This window comes from Rattus norvegicus, chromosome 3 (genome assembly GCF_021556685.1).
Source record: "Rattus norvegicus strain SHRSP/BbbUtx chromosome 3, alternate assembly SHRSP_T2T, whole genome shotgun sequence".
NCBI lineage: Eukaryota > Metazoa > Chordata > Mammalia > Rodentia > Muridae > Rattus > Rattus norvegicus.
In genome coordinates, this window is record NC_141536.1 from 165,507,107 (window position 1) to 165,529,115 (window position 22,009).

General features: G+C 39.9%; 1 protein-coding gene across 15 annotated transcripts in view; it reads left to right on the forward strand.

The window, feature by feature from the left end:
- Positions 1-6,626: 6,626 nt before the first annotated feature.
- The window catches only part of Zfp931 (zinc finger protein 931), an 87,734-nt gene continuing 72,351 nt past the window's right edge, over positions 6,627-22,009 (forward strand). For 12 of the 15 annotated variants that reach the window (XR_015680228.1, XR_015680230.1, XR_015680225.1 and 9 more), the window contains exons 1-3: positions 6,627-6,739; positions 18,102-18,228; positions 18,434-18,494. Coding sequence is in view for 9 of the 15 variants with exons in the window: in XM_087645891.1 (XP_087502017.1) it covers positions 6,665-6,739; positions 18,102-18,228; positions 18,434-18,494 (263 nt within the window). In the remaining 6 variants the exon portion in view is untranslated. 15 annotated transcript variants of the gene reach the window in all.

Sequence of the window (22,009 nt, forward strand, 5' to 3'; positions counted from 1 at the left end):
TTTATTTGTAAGGCAAAGTACATTGTCTTTAGGACAGAATAGCAAACAACCGATTGGAAAAAGATCTTTGCCAATCATACATTGGATAGAGGGCTTATATTCAATATATAAAGGAACTCGAAAATGTAGTTTCCAAAGAATCAAGTAACTCTGTTAAAATTGTGTTACAGAGAGAAACAATTTTCCACAGAGGAATATCGAATGGCATAAAAAGAGTTAGAGAACAGAATGAAAGAACTCAAAGGGTAAGCAACTCCATAAGAACAACAATACCAACAAACCAGAGTTCCCAGTAAGTAAAACACCATTCAAAGAGTACACATGGACAGACCCATGGCACCAGCTACTTCAGTAACAGAGGATGGCCTTGTTGGGTACACATAGGAGGAAAAGCCCTTGGTCCTGCCAAGACTAACCACTTCAGTATAGTGTAATGTCAGGACAGGGAGGCAGGAAGAGGAAGTTGTTTGGGTGGGGAAACACCCTCACAGAAGATGGGGCATAGGGGATAGGATAGGTGGTGTGTGGACAGGAAACCAGGTAAGGGGATAACATTTGAAATCTAAATAATAAAATATCCAATATCTCACACCAGTAAGAATGCCTGAGGTCAAAATCTCAGGTGGCAATAGATGCTGGCAAGGTTGAGGAGAAAGAACAACTCTCCTTGACTGTTAGCAGGATTGCAAGCTGGGGCAAGCACTTTGGAAATCAGTCAGGAGGTTCCTCAGAAAATTGGGCATAACACTACCTGAGGACCCAGCTATACAATTTAACCAGAAATGCCCAAACATATAACAAGGACACATGCTCCACTGTGTTCATGGAAGTATTATTTATAATAGCCAGAAGCTGGAAAGAACCCAGATGTCCCTCAACAGATGAATGGATACATTAAATGTCATACCTTTATAAATGGAGTACTAAGGAGCTATTAAAAACAATGACTTCCTGAAATTCTTAGGCAAATGGATGGTTACCTCATTTGAGTAGGTAACTCAGTCAAAAAAGAAATCACATGGTATATAATCATTAATAAGTGTTTATTTGCCAACTTGAAGCTCAGAATATCCACAATAATACTCTAAGACTATATGAAACCCTAGAATGAAGATAACACCAAAGTGTAGATGCCACAGTCCTACTCAGTAGGGGGAAGAGAATATTCTCTAGGAAGTAGAAGGAGAAAGAGACCTGGGAGTTGGGAGAAAAAATTTGAGCCAGTTTAGATATGGGAGAAACTGAGGGAGAAGTTAGAGTGTCAGGAATTGAAAAGTAGGTATGTAGAAAAAGGGTAGGGGTAATTAGGCATTGCCACCAGAAAGTCCCAGATGCATGGGACCTAAGAGGTTCCTAGGATATAACAGGGAGGATAGTAGAAGAAATGACTGTTGAAGTGGAAATAGATCTTGTAGACACCATATCTTGTGATAGGGGCATGGCCTCCAGTTGAGGGATGGGACTATCCTCCCACCTCAAAATAATAATACAGAATTCCTCATGTCAAAAGGAAATGCAGGGACAAAGAGTGGAGCAGAAGCATAAAGAAAGACCATCAAGAGACTACCCACCTTGGAAACCATCTCATCTACTGACACCAAATGCAGACACAAATTCATGGTTCTACTCATACCAAAAGTTCTTACTGACAGGAGCCCAGTACAGATGTCTCCTGAGAGGCTCTGCAAAAGTCAGAGGAATACCTATGTGGACGGACTTAGCAAAACATTGGATTGAGAACAGGCACCCCAATGACGAAGTCAGGGGAAGATCTTAAGGACATGAAATGGTTTCCAATTTCATAGGAAGAAAAAAAAATCAAAAAAGCAGTTCCCCCAAATAATCCAGAAACTAAACCACAACAAGAGAATATACAGGGGATCCCCATGGCTTGAGCTAAAATGTACCCTTTGTCCTGTGGAGGCTTGATGACACAGGATAGGGATTAGGCCACTGATGTGGGTCGGTGGGTTTTGTGACATCCTAATAGAGAGGGTTGTGGGACGAAAAGAGTTATAGGAGGCTTGTCGAGGGAAAACTGTGGAGAGAATAACTTTTGAAATGTAGATAAATAAAATAATCAATAATAAATCGATCTTCTGGGGTAATCCCTATCCCTGACTTCCAGATATACTACAGAACAATAGTAATAAAAACAGCATGGTATAGGCACGGAGATGGACAGATTGAACACTGTATTACAATTGAAGACCTAGTAATAAAGCCACATAATTATGAACACTTGAGTTTGAAAAAGGAGCCAAAGTATACAATGGAAGAAAGAAAGCATCTTCCATAAATTGTGCTAGTCTAACTGGCATCCAGTATATAGAGAAATCAAAACAAATCTGTATTTTTAACCTTGAACAAAGCTCATGTCCAAGTGGATCAAGGACCTCAACATAAACCAGATACACTTCATGTAATAGAGGAGAAAGTAGGAAAGAGCCTTGAACTCACAGGCACAGTGGGGAGGGGGTAGATTTGCTAAAAAGAACTCCAGTGGCTCAGGATCTAATAATCAAGAATTGATAAATGAGAGTTATGAAATTGAAAATCATCTGTAAGGCACAGGACAGAGTAATAGGTAGCCTAGAGACAGGGAAAATATTTTCACTATCCTTACATCATTGTGAGGGCTATCATATAAAACATATAAAGAACTCAGAAGCTAACCACCAAAAAAAATTCAATAAAAATGCACCTAGAGAGAAAATTCAGAGATATCTCAAAGGGCTGAGAAGCACTTACACTACTGGTCAATGCACTTTTTGATCAAGGACATGGAAATCAAAAAGACCCTGACATATCACCTTATACCAATCAGAATTCTGACATCAAACACTCAGGAGACAGTACAGGTTGGTGAGAATGTAGAGAAAGTGGAGTACTTCTCCAGTGCCAGTGGGATTGCAAACCGGTACAACCACTCTGGAAATCAATCTGTAGATTCCTCCGAAAGTTTAAAACAGATTTACTTTAAGACCCAGCTTTATGACCCCTGGGCATACAGCAAAAATGTGTTCCACCATAACACAAGGGCATGTGTGTCACTCTATATTCATAATGACCATATTTCTTTCAGCCAGAAGCTGGGAACAACTCAGGTGTCACACAAGAGAAATGATCCAGAAAATGTGGTTCATTTACACACTGGAATATTATTCAGCGTTTAAGAACCAGAACATCATGAGACTGCAGGCACTAGAATGAATGGCACTAGAGTAAGGTTTCTCAGAACAAAAAGGGTATGCATGCTATGTACTCACTAATAAGTGTACATTAGCCAGAAAAGTACAGAAAAATCTGGAAGTAATCCATAGAACTCAAGAAGGTTAATAATCAAAAGTGCTCAAGTGAGGATTCTTCAATCTCATTATGGAGAGAGAAGGATGCAGATGGTAAGGGGATTGAGTGAAGTGAGTGGGAGAGAGAAGGGGTTGGGGCAGAGGAAAAGGGGAACATGATCATTAAACGGTGACCAGGAGTGAAGCCCCAAGAGCCAGCATAGTGAATAGATTCAGTGGGTGTGGGATCTGTGACTTAACACTCTAGACCTGGTGTAGGTGTGCGAATCTGAAGACTCAAAGGGATAGATCATAGATAAAATGCCCAACAGTGGAGAGAGGGAACTTGTTGAATCCACCTGCAGCAGAAAGACAGGGCATCAAGTGGAGGGATGTGGTTGCCATGGCCACAGTCAAAGACTCTGACTTGGACTTCTTTCTGTCTAAAGGAACTGCAGAGAAATAAATGGAGAAGAGCATGAGGGAAAGGAGGTCCATTGACATACCCAAATTGTGATCCAGATCAAGGGGAGTCTCTAAGGTCTGACATTATTACAGATGATATGGTGTGCTCACAGACAGGAGCCTACCATGGCTGTGCTATAAGACACCCAACAAAGAGCTGATTGAGACAGAAGCAAATATTACTGCCAACCAATGTATGAAGTTGGATTGGAAGCGTTTAGGAAAGAAAGAGTATGGAAAATCATTTTTGGGAAATTGCTTTAGTTAGGTCATCCTTGTAGGAAATCAAAGGTGAAGTCTGCCTCCAACACTGGCAAAGAAGGTACAAGCCCATTAACCAAATCCACTCCAAGGTTTAGTATTGAAATTAGGTATTTTATCTCAATCATTGGGAATCCTGTCTTCTTGACATTCCTGGTTTACCTACTACCCTGTGTTTGCAAGATCCTCTCTGACCCCAACACCCTACTGCTCAATAAATAGTAGAACCATCCTGCATGTGGAACAGTTAGACTCAGGAAAACCTGACCTCTCCCCGTTGCTATTCATTGCAATCAATGCAATTTGGTCAGTCCTGAAACCGTAGGCACACAACTGAAATGGATTCAACATGCTATATTCATATATGTGAACATACTTATTCACACACAATTACAAGCAATAAGATATTGACTGGAAATGTTTTGGGACATGATGGTGGTAGGTATAAATGGGAGAACTGATGTAGCAGATTTCCATTAAGAAATATAAAAGTAAGGGCTGGGGATTTAGCTCAGTGGTAGAGCGCTTACCTAGGAAGCGCAAGGCCCTGGGTTCGGTCCCCAGCTCCGAAAAAAAAAAAAAAGAACCAAAAAAAAAAAAAAGAAATATAAAAGTAAATTTTAAATTAAAAATTGGCTAGAGGGATAAGTTAGAGTTAAGTCTAATTGATATTGTTGCAAAGGATTAAAGTTCCATCCCTAGAAAGTGGTTATGCGGTAATTCCAGTCTAATGCTGCTCCTGGGGATTTCTGCCATCGTGGGAAAAAGGCACATGCAAACACATGAAAACCCACTAATGCATGTACACACAGACACACACACACACAAGTTTTTTATATATACATACATACATACATACAGACATACATACATGTGATCATGAATTAATCGTAACATAAATGTAAACAGTGTATTAATCTGTCAGAGGTATTTCTTTACCTTGTGTTTGTCCCTAGTACCTGCACAACAAAACTTTTATTTACCTAAAACTTCACATCAATTGCTCAGCAATTAAACAATCTATCCTTACCGTCTATGCTGATCTGGCTTCCTCCCTATCCCATGGTACTTACATATTATTATTGACCTGACTCTTCAGATCAAATTCATTTGTCCACATGGCACATCTGCTCCCCATCTCTCTTCCTCTTGCTAGTGGTATTCCCACCCTAGCTGATTTTGCCCAGTCATTTATTCAGGATTGGTTGATCAGCATTTATTCACAAGGCAGAAAATACAAGATAAGAACTGTGTACGCAAACTTGAAACAGGTGATTCTTGGTAGAAGCATTACAATGCACCTTCTTGATTTAAATACGATTTAAGAGAAACTAGCATTTTAATCACCCAAGTGTAAATTTTATTCAGCATGGAATATATTATGCCTATATATGTCTATGTCTCTAGAGAGAGAGAGAGAGAGAGAGAGAGAGAGAGAGAGAGAGAGAGAGAGAGAGAGTTTGGAATTAACTAAAATCACAAGAGTTGGGCACTGTGAGGGTTTTTTCATAATTATAGATTTGGACTTGGGAAAAGTATTTTTTATTTTGTATTTTTGGTGTTAAGAACCACTTTTAATCTAGGTCATAGTTTGTGGAGACAGCCTACAGATAAAGATCATTGAACATGGTACCTCTTTTTCTTTGTCCTATTGCCCTATCTCTGGCTAACAACTCTTTGTTGTTTTGTTTGTTTGTTTGTTTCTGTTTGTGTTTATGTCATTAGAATATTTTTTTTCAAAATTCAGGTATCTAATTAATAACAGGAGAGACATTCAGCCACATGGACTGAACCACTCTTGGAATCTTCATTTTTCCATGGGTAGACAGCCATTGTTGGACTAGTTGAGCTGCAACCTGTGAGCCATTCTAATAAATGCATTTTCTACATAATAAGAGATTCATTCTATCAGCTCTGCTCATCTGGAGAAACTGTACAAAATGTAGCTGTGGATTTGTTGTTGCTGTTGTTGTTTTTGTTATTGTTGTTGTGTTCATTTTACTAATTCACGGAGGCTGATCAGCTGGTTAAACAGCATAGTCCACAGTATGTCAGATATTTCCTGATTTGTTCTAACGTTTGTCACATAACTGCCAGGTGAAAAGCATTTACAATTTACCTAAACTCAGCTAAAAGATATAAAACAAAATATTGTTTACTAAAATCCCTCTTTTAACTCTATTGCAAGCTGATTTATGAACTCTGAAAGCCATACAAATTAAATCCAGGAGGAAGAAGTGGAAGGGTCAACTGAGTGCTATCATTAGAGCTCAGGCAAGCTCCAAATTTGCAAATCAGTGAACACAGTGTCACTAGCCACATGGAGTAGAAGCATTCAGTTGAACAACAGCGATCCTAAGCTTAACATTCTGACAGTTGATTGACTGGAGGACAGACAGGTAAGCTATTTGAAGAGAAGCAGTTGTACTGCTGAACTTCAGATCTGCAGGTGTGGCAAAACTTTGGCAGAGGCTGGAACCATTATGCTGTGTCCCTTTAGTACCCTCCAATCCTAAGTGTTAGGCGGATGTCACTCGAAATTCACTAGCCAATCAGCACCTTTGAGGGACTTGCCAGTCAGGCAAGGAGGCGGCTCTTCCGGGTACAAGGCTTGCAACTTCCTTCTGGTAACTCAGCAGGTATTAGTGTATATGTGCGGTCTGTTGCGAGTGACTCTTCGGGGGTGCTGTGAGGGGAACTCAGGCAAGCTCAGGACTCCAGACATGGTAAGTGCAAGGACATGTCCACAAACAGAGGGAGCAAGCTGCGTAGCAAAGGATACATATGTAATGGTCTTCCCAGTGGCCGGATGGTAAGCGGCAGCCGGACCTAATGCAGCCACTTGTGATCTCCTTTGTGGTCTCTCCCTGTACTACACTGTAGCTCCTTAATGACTTTATTATGGGACCTGCATTTGTCCGAGGTCCTTATGGTGGCGGCTTGTGCTGAGAAATATACTTGGCAAGTTATCAACCCTGAAATCCTGGGTTTTATACTATCCTGTATACATGAACTGACCCAGGGCTCCAACTGCATATGTAGCAGCGAATAGCCTTGTTGGGGCACCAGTGAAAGGGGAAGCCCTTGGTCCTGCCAAGATTTGACCCCCAATACAGGGGAATATTTGGGAGTTGGGCAATAAGGGGGAAGTATGGGGGGAATACCCGTATGGGGGAGTGGGAGGCGGAGGGAATAGGATGGTGGTTTATGGACAGAAAACCAGGAAGGGGAATAACATTTGAAATGCAAGTAAAGAAATATATCTTAAAAAAAAAAACAATTTAAAAAAGACATCTTGTGTGTTGGGTAGCACTCGAATATTAAACCGTGTTTTACAAGTGTAGAATTGATGATGTAAGCATTTACCAAATTTTCGGCTATAATACGTAGCTATAATTTTCGGCTATAATACTTAGTAGAATGTAGTTGAGGTGGGCTGGGTATAAACACCTCACAGGTATGGAGTATGCTAAGCAGTCCTTTTTAAGATTAGAATAGTAGTATATATCTTTGTTTACCAGGATTTTCCAGACCCTTTTCTCCAAACCATAATAAAGGTTACAAACCTGGTTTACAGTCAGCCATTAGGCCCATGCTGATATCAAAGAACAGGCCCCTAACAAAATGCTCAGGGTGAGATAATAGGGTCACAAGCAACACTGAGGCCAGGTCTGCCATATGGATACTGTTTTGTTCTTGAGAAAAGGATAGTTTTGGCTCAAGGGTAGGACTCTACATGGTGACAGCTCCTTGAGAAGGAAGGACAGATTTTTGTTGAGTGCAGGCACGAGCAAGCAAGCCTTCATCCTAATGTATGGAGAATTATATGGCTCCTTCTTAAACTCCAAACCCTTATCAGCCTGGGGTTTAGCATTGGGAGCGTAACCTAAGGCCCTGATGTATTGATTCTACCTTCTACTTTTCTAATGTTTCTCATCCTCAGGAACCTCCAAATCAGGACCCTATACAGAAAATGATCTCCTATTTCAGGACTCTCATGCACTTAAGAAATGATTCTGGGGATCTTTGCTGTGTAAATCTGCTAGCTGCCTAAGTAGGACTTGCAGTCCTTATTTAAACTGTATTTGAACAATCCGAGGCCTTTTCTGTATAGAAAATTATCAATCCCAGCATCTGTGGAATCCAAAACATTGATTTTTGCCTGGCTCCTCTTTGAGCATTATACAGAGCTGATCCCATGCTATCATTAAAGAGATCTTTGCTTGTTAACGTTTTAATTGTATATGGAGTGAATTCTTTCTGGGATATATTAATACTGAGACAGCTGCTTCTTGTGCTCTTTATAGAAATAATTCTCAGACAGTCTAGCCTTAGACTAGCCTAAAACTCAGATAGCCTTGATCCTGTTCATTTGCTCTACAGGGCAATGACCTTGCATTCTTTTGTTGAAAATCTGAAATTCTTGAGTTAAATGAATAAAAAAAATCAGTGTTTTATACTTGCTCATTTGATTTACGTAATGGAATATCCATTTCTTCTACCTTCACATGAGAACAGGAGAAATAGTGTACTCTATTCACGGTCAGGTGAAACAGGGCAGGCAATAGCTAGATAAGAGACCAAAGTTTAAGGGAGGCATCTGTAGGTGTCACCATTCTGGAGAAGGACATGATTCAGGCATGGTGAATAATTTTGTAATTGCACATCACGTATTAAATAATACATGTAATTAAAAAAGTAGATTGATGGGTGTTTTATTTGAGAAGGTGAGCTGAGGCAGTTGATAATAAATCCCTATTTTAGGACCTGTATTATAGAGATATGTGCAATCCTTGTTTACATATCTAAATCATCCCTGAATTGTACAATAGATGCTATCAGCTGTAGCTTGGTGTGCCATGATATAGATCTCAGCAGTTAACACTGCACAGAGGGGCAAGGTCAAACACTATCTTTTTAATGCCATTCCTTCTATAAGGAAGGACTTCTTTTTCAAAGTAACTTGTATTTATAGTTTTTTTTTTTTTTATTAACTTGAGTATTTCTTATATACATTTCGAGTGTTATTCCCTTTCCCGGTTTCCGGGCAAACATCCCCCTCCCCCCTCCCCTTCCTTATGGGTGTTCCCCTCCCAACCCTCCCCCCATTGCCGCCCTCCCCCCATAGACTAGTTCACTGGGGGTTCAGTCTTAGCAGGACCCAGGGCTTCCCCTTCCACTGGTGCTCTTACTAGGATATTCATTGCTACCTATGAGGTCAGAGTCCAGGGTCAGTCCATGTATAGTCTTTAGGTAGTGGCTTTGTCCCTGGAAGCTCTGGTTGCTTGGCATTGTTGTACTTTTGGGGTCTCGAGCCCCTTCAAGCTCTTCCAGTTCTTTCTCTGATTCCTTCAACAGGGGACCTATTCTCAGTTCAGTGGTTTGCTGCTGGCATTCGCCTCTGTATTTGCTGTATTCTGGCTGTGTCTCTCAGGAGCGATCTACATCCGGCTCCTGTCGGTCTGCACTTCTTTGCTTCATCCATCTTGTCTAATTGGGTGGCTGTATATGTATGGGCCACATGTGGGGCAGGCTCTGAATGGGTGTTCCTTCAGTCTCTGTTTTAATCTTTGCCTCTCCCTTCCCTGCCAAGGGTATTCTTTTTCCTCATTTAAAGAAGGAGTGAAGCATTCACATTTTGATCATCCGTCTTGAGTTTCGTTTGTTCTAGGGATCTAGGGTAATTCAAGCATTTGGGCTAATAGCCACTTATCAATGAGTGCATACCATGTATGTCTTTCTGTGATTGGGTTAGCTCACTCAGGATGATATTTTCCAGTTCCAACCATTTGCCTACGAATTTCATAAACTTGTTGTTTTTGATAGCTGAGTAATATTCCATTGTGTAGATGTACCACAATTTCTGTATCCATTCCTCTGTTGAAGGGCATCTGGGTTCTTTCCAGCTTCTGGCTATTATAAATAAGGCTGCGATGAACATAGTGGAGCACGTGTCTCTTTATATGTTGAGGCATCTTTTGGGTATATGCCCAAGAGAGGTATAGCTGGATCCTCAGGCAGTTCAATGTCCAATTTTCTGAGGAACCTCCAGACTGATTTCCAGAATGGTTTTACCAGTCTGCAATCCCACCAACAATGGAGGAGTGTTCCTCTTTCTCCACATCCTCGCCAGCATCTGCTGTCACCTGAGTTTTTGATCTTAGCCATTCTCACTGGTGTGAGGTGATATCTCAGGGTTGTTTTGATTTGCATTTCCCTTATGACTAAAGATGTTGAACATTTCTTTAGGTGTTTCTCAGCCATTCGGCATTCCTCAGCTGTGAATTCTTTGTTTAGCTCTGAACCCCATTTTTTAATAGGGTTATTTGTTTCCCTGCGGTCTAACTTCTTGAGTTCTTTGTATATTTTGGATATAAGGCCTCTATCTGTTGTAGGATTGGTAAAGATCTTTTCCCAATCTGTTGGTTGCCGTTTTGTCCTAACCACAGTGTCCTTTGCCTTACAGAAGCTTTGCAGTTTTATGAGATCCCATTTGTCGATTCTTGATCTTAGAGCGTAAGCCATTGGTGTTTTGTTCAGGAAATTTTTTCCAGTGCCTATGTGTTCCAGATGCTTCCCTAGTTTTTCTTCTATTAGTTTGAGTGTGTCTGGTTTGATGTGGAGGTCCTTGATCCACTTGGACTTAAGCTTTGTACAGGGTGATAAGCATGGATCGATCTGCATTCTTCTACAGGTTGCCCTCCAGTTGAACCAGCACCATTTGCTGAAAATGCTATCTTTTTTCCATTGGATGGTTTTGGCTCCTTTGTCAAAAATCAAGTGACCATAGGTGTGTGGGTTCATTTCTGGGTCTTCAATTCTATTCCATTGGTCTATCTGTCTGTCTCTGTACCAATACCATGCAGTTTTTATCACTATTGCTCTGTAATACTGCTTGAGTTCAGGGATAGTGATTCCCCCTGAAGTCCTTTTATTGTTGAGGATAGCTTTAGCTATCCTGGGTTTTTTGTTATTCCAGATGAATTTGCAAATTGTTCTGTCTAACTCTTTGAAGAATTGGATTGGTATTTTGATGGGGATTGCATTGAATCTGTAGATTGCTTTTGGTAAAATGGCCATTTTTACTATATTAATCCTGCCAATCCATGAGCATGGGAGATCTTTCCATCTTCTGAGGTCTTCTTCAATTTCTTTCCTCAGTGTCTTGAAGTTCTTATTGTACAGATCTTTTACTTGCTTGGTTAAAGTCACACCGAGGTACTTTATATTATTTGGGTCTATTATGAAGGGTGTCGTTTCCCTAATTTCTTTCTCGGCTTGTTTCTCTTTTGTATAGAGGAAGGCAACTGATTTATTTGAGTTAATTTTATACCCAGCCACTTTGCTGAAGTTGTTTATCAGCTTTAGTAGTTCTCTGGTGGAACTTTTGGGATCACTTAAATATACTATCATGTCATCTGCAAATAGTGATATTTTGACCTCTTCTTTTCCGATCTGTATCCCCTTGATCTCCTTTTGTTGTCTGATTGCTCTGGCTAGAACTTCAAGAACTATATTGAATAAGTAGGGAGAGAGTGGGCAGCCTTGTCTAGTCCCTGATTTTAGTGGGATTGCTTCAAGTTTCTCTCCATTTAGTTTAATGTTAGCAACTGGTTTGCTGTATATGGCTTTTACTATGTTTAGGTATGGGCCTTGAATTCCTATTCTTTACAGGACTTTTATCATGAAGGGGTGTTGAATTTTGTCAAATGCTTTCTCAGCATCTAATGAAATGATCATGTGGTTTTGTTCTTTCAGTTTGTTTATATAATGGATCACGTTGATGGTTTTCCTTATATTAAACCATCCCTGCATGCCTGGGATGAAGCCTACTTGATCATGGTGGATGATTGTTTTGACTTGCTCTTGAATTCGGTTTGCCAGAATTTTATTGAGTATTTTTGCGTCGATATTCATAAGGGAAATTGGTCTGAAGTTCTCTTTCTTTGTTGTGTCTTTGTGTGGTTTAGGTATAAGAGTAATTGTGGCTTCATAGAAGGAATTCGGTAGTGCTCCATCTGTTTCAATTTTGTGGAATAGTTTGGATAATATTGGTATGAGGTCTTCTATGAAGGTTTGATAGAATTCTGCACTAAACCCGTCTGGACCTGGGCTCTTTTTGGTTGGGAGACCTTTAATGACTGCTTCTATTTCCTTAGGAGTTATGGGGTTGTTTAACTGGTTTATCTGTTCCTGATTTAACTTCGATACCTGGTATCTGTCTAGGAAATTGTCCATTTCCTGAAGATTTTCAAGTTTTGTTGAATATAGGTTTTTATAGTAAGATCTGATGATTTTTTGAATTTCCTCTGACTCTGTAGTTATGTCTCCCTTTTCATTTCTGATTTTGTTAATTTGGACACACTCTCTGTGTCCTCTCGTTAGTCTGGCTAAGGGTTTATCTATCTTGTTGATTTTCTCAAAGAACCAACTTTTGGTTCTGTTGATTCTTTCTATGGTCCTTTTTGTTTCTACTTGGTTGATTTCAGCTCTGAGTTTGATTATTTCCTGCCTTCTACTCCTCCTGGGTGTATTTGCTTCTTTTTGTTCTAGAGCTTTTAGGTGTGCTGTCAAGCTGCTGACATATGCTCTTTCCTGTTTCTTTCTGCAGGCACTCAGCGCTATGAGTTTTCCTCTTAGCACAGCTTTCATTGTGTCCCATAAGTTTGGGTATGTTGTATCTTCATTTTCATTAAATTCTAAAAAGTTTTAAATTTCTTTCTTTATTTCTTCCTTGACCAGGTTATCATTGAGTAGAGCATTGTTCAATTTCCACGTATATGTGGGCATTCTTCCCTTATTGTTATTGAAGACCAGTTTTAGGCCGTGGTGGTCCGATAGCACGCATGGGATTATTTCTATCTTTCTGTACCTGTTGAGGCCCGTTTTTTGACCAATTATATGGTCAATTTTGGAGAAAGTACCATGAGGAGCTGAGAAGAAGGTATATCCTTTTGCTTTAGGATAGAATGTTCTATAAATATCCGTTAAGTCCATTTGGCTCATGACTTCTCTTAGTCTGTCGACATCACTGTTTAATTTCTGTTTCCATGATCTGTCCATTGATGAGAGTGGTGTGTTGAAATCTCCCACTATTATTGTGTGAGGTCCAATGTGTTTTGAGCTTTAGTAAGGTTTCTTTTACGTATGTAGGTGCCCTTGTATTTGGGGCATAGATATTTAGGATTGAGAGTTCATCTTGGTGGATTTTAACTTTGATGAATATGAAGTGTCCTTCCTTATCTTTTTTGATGACTTTTAGTTGGAAATTGATTTTATTTGATATTAGAATGGCTACTCCAGCTTGCTTCTTCTGACCATTTGCTTGGAAAGTTGTTTTCCAGCCTTTCACTCTGAGGTAGTGTCTGTCTTTGTCCCTGAGGTGTGTTTCCTGTAGGCAGCAGAATGCAGGGTCCTCGTTGCGTATCCAGTTTGTTAATCTATGTCTTTTTATTGGGGAGTTGAGGCCATTGATATTGAGAGATATTAAGGAATAGTGATTATTGCTTCCCTTTTTATTCATATTTGGATGTGAGGTTATGTTTGTGTGCTTTTCTTCTCTTTGTTTTGTTGCCAAGACGATTAGTTTCTTGCTTCTTCTAGGGTATAGCTTGCCTCCTTATGTTGGGCTTTACCATTTATTATCTTTTGTAGTGCTGGATTTGTAGAAAGATATTGTGTAAATTTGGTTTTGTCATGGAATATCTTGGTTTCTCCATCAATGTTAATTGAGAGTTTTGCTGGATACAGTAACCTGGGCTGGCATTTGTGTTCTCTTAGGGTCTGTATGACATCAGTCCAGGATCTTCTGGCCTTCATAGTTTCTGGCGAGAAGTCTGGTGTGATTCTGATAGGTCTCCCTTTATATGTTACTTGACCTTTTTCCCTTACTGCTTTTAATATTCTTTCTTTATTTTGTGCGTTTGGTGTTTTGACAATTATGTGACGGGAGGTGTTTCTTTTCTGGTCCAATCTATTTGGAGTTCTGTAGGCTTCTTGTATGTCTATGGGTATGTCTTTTTTTAGGTTAGGGAAGTTTTCTTCTATGATTTTGTTGAAGATATTTACTGGTCCTTTGAGCTGGGAGTCTTCACTCTCTTCTATACCTTTTATCCTTAGGTTTGATCTTCTCATTGAGTCCTGGATTTCCTGTATGTTTTGGACCAGTAGCTTTTTCCGCTTTACATTATCTTTGACAGTTGAGTCAATGATTTCTATGGAATCTTCTGCTCCTGAGATTCTCTCTTCCATCTCTTGTATTCTGTTGGTGAAGCTTGTATCTACAGCTCCTTGTCTCTTCTTTTGGTTTTCTATATCCAGGGTTGTTTCCATGTGTTCTTTCTTGATTGCTTCTATTTCCATTTTTAATTCCTTCAACTGTTTGATTGTGTTTTCCTGGAATTCTTTCAGGGATTTTTGTGTCTCCTCTCTATGGGCTTCTACTTGTTTATTTATGTTTTCCTGGAATTCTTTCAGGGATTTTTGTGTCTCCTCTCTATGGGCTTCTACTTGTTTATTTATGTTTTCCTGGAATTCTTTCAGGGATTTTTGCGATTCTTTCAGGCATTTTTGCGATTCCTCTCTGTAGGCTTCTACTTGTTCTCTAAGGGAGTTCTTCATGTCTTTCTTGAAGTCCTTCAGCATCATGATCAAATATGATTTTGAAAATAGATCTTGCTTTTCTGGTGTGTTTGGATATTCCATGTTTGTTTTGATGGGAGAATTGGGCTCCGATGGTGCCATGTAGTCTTGGTTTCTGTTGCTTGGGTTCCTGCGCTTGCCTCTCGCCTTCAGATTATCTCTAGTGTTACTTTGTTCTGCTATTTCTGACAGTGGCTAGACTGTCCTATAAGCCTGTGTGTCAGGAGTGCTGTAGACCTGTTTTCCTCTCTTTCAGTCAGTTATGGGGACAGAGTGTTCTGCTTTCCGGCGTGTAGTTTTTCCTCTCTACAGGTCTTCAGCTGTTCCTGTGGGCCTGTGTCTTGAGTTCACCAGGCAGCTTTCTTGCAGCAGAAAAGTTGGTCTTACCTGTGGTCCCGAGGCTCAGGTTCGCTCGTGGGGTGCTGCCCACGGGCTCTCTGCAGCGGCAGCAACCAGGAAGACCTGTGCCGCCCCTTCCGGGAGCTTCAGTGCACCAGGGTTCCAGATGGTCTTTGGCTTTTTCCTCTGTCGTCCGAGATGTGTGTGCAGAGAGGAGTCTCTTCTGGTTTCCCAGGCTTGTCTGCCTCTTTGAAGGTTTAGCTCTCCCTCCCTCGGGATTTGGGTGCAGAGAACTGTTTATCAGGTCTGTTTCTTTCAGATTCCGGCGGTGTCTCAGGCAGGGGTCCTGCCGCTCCTGGGCCCTCCCCCACGGGAGCCCAGAGGCCTTATACAGTTTCCTCTTGGGCCAGGGATGTGGGCAGGGGTGAGCAGAGTTGGTGGTGTCTTCCACTCTGCAGCCTCAGGAGTGCCCACCTGACCAGGCGGTTGGGTCTCTCTCTCACCGGGTCTGGTAGCAGAGAGCTGCTGCTGTATTTATAGTTTTAAAATTCAATTTTGGTTATTACGTTATAAATTTCATTTTTTATGCAGAGATGCTTTGGTCTTATACTTCTTTCTATTCTCCAATGTTTCCCAGGAATTACGAATTTCATTCCTTTTTCTTAAGAGATTTTATATCTTCCTGTTTAGAGCAACATCTCCTGTAGCCCATACTTTCTTAGTGTCCTTTCTAGTCCACCATTCCTTGGTGCAGAGATGTAGGATGAAATATTCTATAGATATCTGTTAAATCCATTTCGTTTTTAACTTCTGTTAGTTTCACTGTGTCTCTCCTTAGTTTCTGTTTCCATGGTCTGCCCATTGATGAATATGGGTGTTGAAATCCCCAACTATTATTGTCTGAGGTGCAATGTATGCTTTCAGATTTAATAAAATTTATGTTATGAATATGTGTGCCCTTGCATTTGGAGCATAAGTGTTTGGAACTGAGAATTCATTTTGGTAGATTTTATTTTGACAGTTTTGAAGTGTCTTTTCTTGTCTCTTTTGATAAGTTTTGGATGAAAGTCTATTTTATTTGGTATGAGATTTTCTACTCCAGCTTGTTTCTTGGGACCACTGTCCTGGAAAGTTTTTTTTTTTCAGCCTTTTACTCTGAGATAGTGTCTGTCTTTGTCACTGAGGTACAATTCCTGTATGCAGCAAAATGTTGTGTCCTGTTGAAGTATACAGTCTATTAGTCTATGTCTTTTAGTTGGTGAATTGAGTCCATTATATTGAGGGATATTAGAGATCAATAATTGTTGTTTCCTGTTATTTTTGTTCTTTGTGATGGAATTAAGGTTGTATGGAAATCTTCCTTTGGGATTATTAAAAGAAGATTACTTTCTTCCTTTTTCTATGGTAGTTTCTTTCTTTGTGTTCCAGTTTTCCAACTATTATCCTTTGTAGGGCTAGTTTTTTTGGACATATATTGGGTAAATTTGGTTTATCATGGAATATCTCAGTTTCTCCAACTATCGTATTTGAGTTTTACTGGATATTGTAGCCTGGGCTAGCATTTGTGTTCTCTAAGTGTTTCTATGTTATCTGTCCAGTTTCTTCTAGCTTTCGCAGGTTCTGTTGATAAATCTCGTGTGCTCCTGATAGGTCTGTGTTTATAAGTTTTTTTTCCTTTTTCCCTTACTGCTTTTAATGTTCTTTCCTCGTTTTGGGCATTTGGGGTTTTAACTGTTATGTGTGTGATGGGAGGAATTTCTTTTCTGCTTCCATCTGTTTGGAGTTCTATAGGATTCTGTTATGTTCATGGACCTCACTTTCGTCAAGTTAGGGGAGTTTACTTCAAAAATTTTTTGAATATATTTACTGTTCCGTTAAGTTTGGAATCTTTGCTGGTTTCTATAATTATAAACCTTTAGCTTGGCCTTCTCATTGTGTTCTGTATTTCCTGGATGTTTTGGCTTAGAAGATTTTTGCTTTTTTTTTGCCCTTTCTTTGTCTGCTCTGTCAGTGTCTTCTGTGGTATCTTCTGCCCCTGAGAATCACTCTTCAATGCCTTATATTGTGTTGGCAATGCTTTTGTCTATGACTTCTAATCTCTTTCCTAGATTTTCTACCTTCAAGGTTTTCCCTCTTTGTGATTTCTTTATTGTTTCTTTTCCATTTTCAGATACTGGATAGTTTTGTTCAATTTCTTCACGTCTTTCTCTGTGTTTTTCTCTCAGTCTTTAGGAGATTTTTGAGTTTCCTCTTTAAGGCCACCACTTGTTTACATGTGTTCTGTATTGCTTTAAGGGAGTTATTTATGTCCTTCTTAAAGTCCTCTATCATCATCAGATGTGATTTTAAATACAAATCTTGCTTTTCTGTTTTATTGGGTTATCCATTATTTGTTATAATAGGAAATCAATGTTGTGATGATGACAATTAGTCTTGGTTTCTATTGCTTAAGTTTTTGGGCTTGCTTCTTGACATCTGGTTATTGCAGATGTTCGTTGTTCTGGCTGTTTCTGACTGGAGCTTGTACATCCTACACCTGTGTGCCTGTGATCTTAGGCATGAGATCACTCCTGGCATACCAGTACTTTCTGTGCTTGTTTTGGGTAAGGAGGGCTATGAGACAGCCTTAACTCTGCGCAAACATGGAGACCAGATGGATCCTCTCCCAGGCTGCCCTGCATCTCCAGTGCCTTTCATGTTCTGAGAATGTCTCTCCTAGGACTATCTATGAGGCAAAAGTGGGGTCCCATCTGTGCCGAGGAGTATGAGCACTCCTAGGAGACCACATCACTGTAGGCAGCTTTTTGGTATGGAGAGCCATGAGACAGCCCCAGCTGTGGGAATAGATGGAGACCGGAAGTTTCCTATTCCAGTCTGCTCTGCAGTTCCTGTGCCCTGTACACTCCTGCTGGGTCTCCCTTTGGACAGTCAGTGGAAATAATGTGCGGTCTAACCTGTGGGTTTAGGGGTGAGAATGCTCCTGACAGACAACCTCTGAAGGCACGTTTTAGGTATGGAGGACTTTGGGACAGCCCCAGCTCTGGGAACTGATGGAGACTAGAAGGAGGTATCATGCTTTGTTATGTACACATGTATTGGATCTTTTAGGATGTACTTACCTATGATGATGTGCATTTGAAATTCACTAAGGAAGAGTGGTCATTGCTGGATGCTTCTCAGAAGAGTCTCTATCAAGGTGTGATGCTGGAGACCCTTAGGAATCTCACAGATATAGGTAATAGAATGAATTTATTTTTCAGTTTGTAAAATGTAGGCACAGGTGGCTTGGTTATTGTTATTTCTGTTTATCATTTCAGTTCAAAATGAGGAAGAATGGTGTCAATAAATCAGACATTGTTCTAAAATTCACTAAAGGTAGTAACTTAAATGTTATCTAATTTCCAATAATGTAACATAGTTTCTCTGGTACCATATTTTAGGCTACATTTTGGAAGATCATTCTACTGAAGAATATTTTAAAACTTCTGGAAGACATGAAAGGTAATTTACATGATAAGCTGATAAGAAAATGCTTCCCAAGAAAGTTTAATATATCCTGAAAGTTTTAAAGAAAAGGAATAGGGTAAAAGACACACTGTGTTAAGGTATAAATGATTACTAAATCTTCCAAACCTTGTGCACCAATGTCAGGTTCTAATTTGTGTTTGCAAGTCATTTCTCAATTGGGAAGACACAGAAGCAATGGCTTAACAGATATGTTACTATTTGAATCAATCACAGCTGAACCAGTGTGTAGAACTTTCACTAGGTTCAATCTCACACCTCTGAGCTACTGCAAAAGAGAAACACATTGATTAAGGCATAAGTATATGTCTACAGCCTTATAACAAGCAGATAATGCTTCTGAGGTTTCTGTCCACAGTGAGAGGAATAGTGAAGAAATGCCTTTCTCCATTTTGCTCTAATTCTCCCTTGGTCCCTGCACAACGATTGTTGCATCCCTCCACATCTCCTAAGACACTGCCTGGATGTGAAGGGAACCGGTCAACAGCTCCCTGCACCCAAATCCCATGGGACGGAGAGCTAAACCTTCAGAGGGCAGACATACCTGGGAAGCCAGAAGAGACTACACTCTGCCCACATTTCTGACTCTAGAGGAAAACACCTAATGCCATCTGGGACCCCTGTACACAGGGGCCCGAGAAAAGGCAGGGCAGGCCCCTCTGGTTGCCGCCCTCATGGAAAGCTGAAATGCAGCACCTCAGGAACAACTTCAGGCCTTGTACCAGAGGTAAGACCAACTTTTCTGCTCCAAGTGACTTGCCTGGTAGACTCAGGACACATGCCCACAGGAACAGTTGAAGACCAGTAGACAGGGAAGACTACACACCTGAAAGCAGAACACTCTGTTACCATAACTGGCTGAAGAAAACAGGAAAACAGGTCTAAAGCACTCCTGACACATAGGCCTATAAGACGGTCTAGCCACTGTCAGAAATAGCAGAACAAGGTAACACCAGAGACACCTAATGGCGAAAGGCAAGTGCAGGAACCCAAGGAAAAGAAACCAAGGCTACATGGCATCCTTGGAGCTTAATTCACCCACCAAAGCAAACACTGATTATCCAAACACACCAGAAATGCAAGATCTTGATTTTAAATCATATTTGATCATGATGATGGAGGACTTCAAGAAAGACATAAAGAACTCCCTTAGAGAAATGTAGGAAAACATAAATAAACAAGTAGAAGGCTATACAGAAGAATCACAAAAGTCCCCGAAAGAATTACTAGAAAACACAATCAAACAGGTGAAGAAATTAAAAACGGAAATAGAAGCAATAAATAAAGCAAAAAGGGAGACAACCGTGGATATAGAAAACTAAAGGTAGAGACAAGGAGCCATAGATATAAGCATTACCAACAGAATACAAGAGATAGAAGAGAGAATCTCAGAAGCAGAAGACTCCAGAGAAATTACCAACACAATTGTTAAAGACAATGTAAAACAGAAAAAGTTACTGGTCCAAAACATACAGGAAATCCAGGTCACAGTTAGAAGATCAAACCTAAGGATAAAAGGTATAGAAGAGGGTGAAGACTCCCAGCTCAAAGGACCTGTAAATATCTTCAACAAAATCATAGAAGAAAACTTCCCTAACCTAAAGAAAGAGATGCCCATAAACATACAAGAAGCCTAAAGACCTTCAAATAGATTGGGCCAGAAAAGAAACTCATCCCATCACCTAATAGTCAAAACACCAAATGCACAAAACAAAGAATATTAAAAGCAGTAAGGGAAAAAGGTCAAGTAACATATAAAGGCAGACCTAACAGAATCACACCAGACTTCTCACCAAAGACTGTGAAAGCCAGAAGATCCTGGACAGATGTCATACAGACCCTAAGAGAATACAAATGCCAGCCCAGATTACTGTATCCAGCAAAACTCTCAATTAACATAGATGGAGTAACCAAGATATTCTATGACAAAACCAAATTCACACAATATCTTTCTACAAATCCAGCGCAACAAAAGATAATAAATGGTAAAGCCCAACATAAATAGGCAGGCTACACCCTAGAAAAAGCAAGAAACTAATCGTCTTGCAACAAAACAAAGAGAAGAAAAGCACACGACCATAATCTCACATTCAAAGATGAATATAATAGGAAGCAATATCAATGGACTCAATTCCCCAATAAAAAGACACAGATTAACAAACTGGATACCCAATGAAGACCCTACATTCTTCTGCCTAAGGGAAACACACTTCAGAAACAAAGACAGACACTACCTCAGAGTGATAGGCTGGAAATTAACTTTCCAAGCAAATGGTCTGAAGAAGCATGCTGGAGTAGACATTCTAATATCGAATAAAATTGATTTTCTACCAAAAGTCATCAAAAAAGATAAGGAAGGACACTTCATATTCACCAAAGGAAAAATCCACCAAGATGAACTCTCAATCCTAAATATCTATCCTCCAAATCCAAGGACACCTCCATACAGAAAAGAAATCTTACTAAAGCTCAAAGCACACATTGTACCTTACACAATAATAGTAGGAGATTTCAACATCCTACTCTCATCAATGGACAGATTATGGAAACAGAAATTAAACAGAGACATAGACAGGCTAAGAGAAGTCATGAACCAAATGGACTTAACACATATTTATAGAACATTCTATCCTAAAACAAAAGGATACACCTTTTTCTCACCACCTCATTGTACTTTCTTCAAAATTGACCATATAATTGGTCATAAAGCAGGACTCAACAGATACAGAAAGAGAGAAATAATCCCATGCGTCATATCAGACCACCATGGGCTAAATCTGGTCTTCAATAACAATAAGGGAAGAACACCCACATATACATGGAAATTGAACAATGATCTACTCAGTTATAACCTGGTCAAGGAAGAAATAAAGAAAGAAATTAAAGACTTATTAGAATTCAATGAAAATGACGGTACAACATGCTCAAACTTACAGGACACAATGAAAGTTGTGCTAAGAGGAAAACTCGTAGTTCTCAGTGCCCTCAGAAAGAAACAGGAGAGAGCATATGTCAGCAGCTTGACAACACACCGAAAAGCTCTAGGACAAAAAGAACCAAATACACCCAGGAGGAGTAGAAGGCAGGAAATAATCAAACTTGGAGCTGAAACCAACCAAGTTGAAACAAAAAGGACTATACAAAGAATCAACAGAACCAAAAGCTGGTTCTTTGAGAAAATCAACAAAATAGGTAAACCCTTATCCAGAGTAATGGAGGATATAGAGAGTGTGTCCAAATTAACAAAATCAAAAATGAAAATATCTACCAAATCAGAGAAAATTCAAAAAAATCATAACATCCTACTACAAAAGCCTATATTCAACAAAACTTGAAACTCTGGAGGAAATGGACAATTTCCTAGACAGATTCCAGGTACCAACGTTTAATCGGGAACACACAAACCATTGAAACAATCCCATAACTTCTAAAGCAATAGAAGCAGTAATTAAAAGTCTCCCAACCAAAACGAGCCCAGGTCCATATGGGTT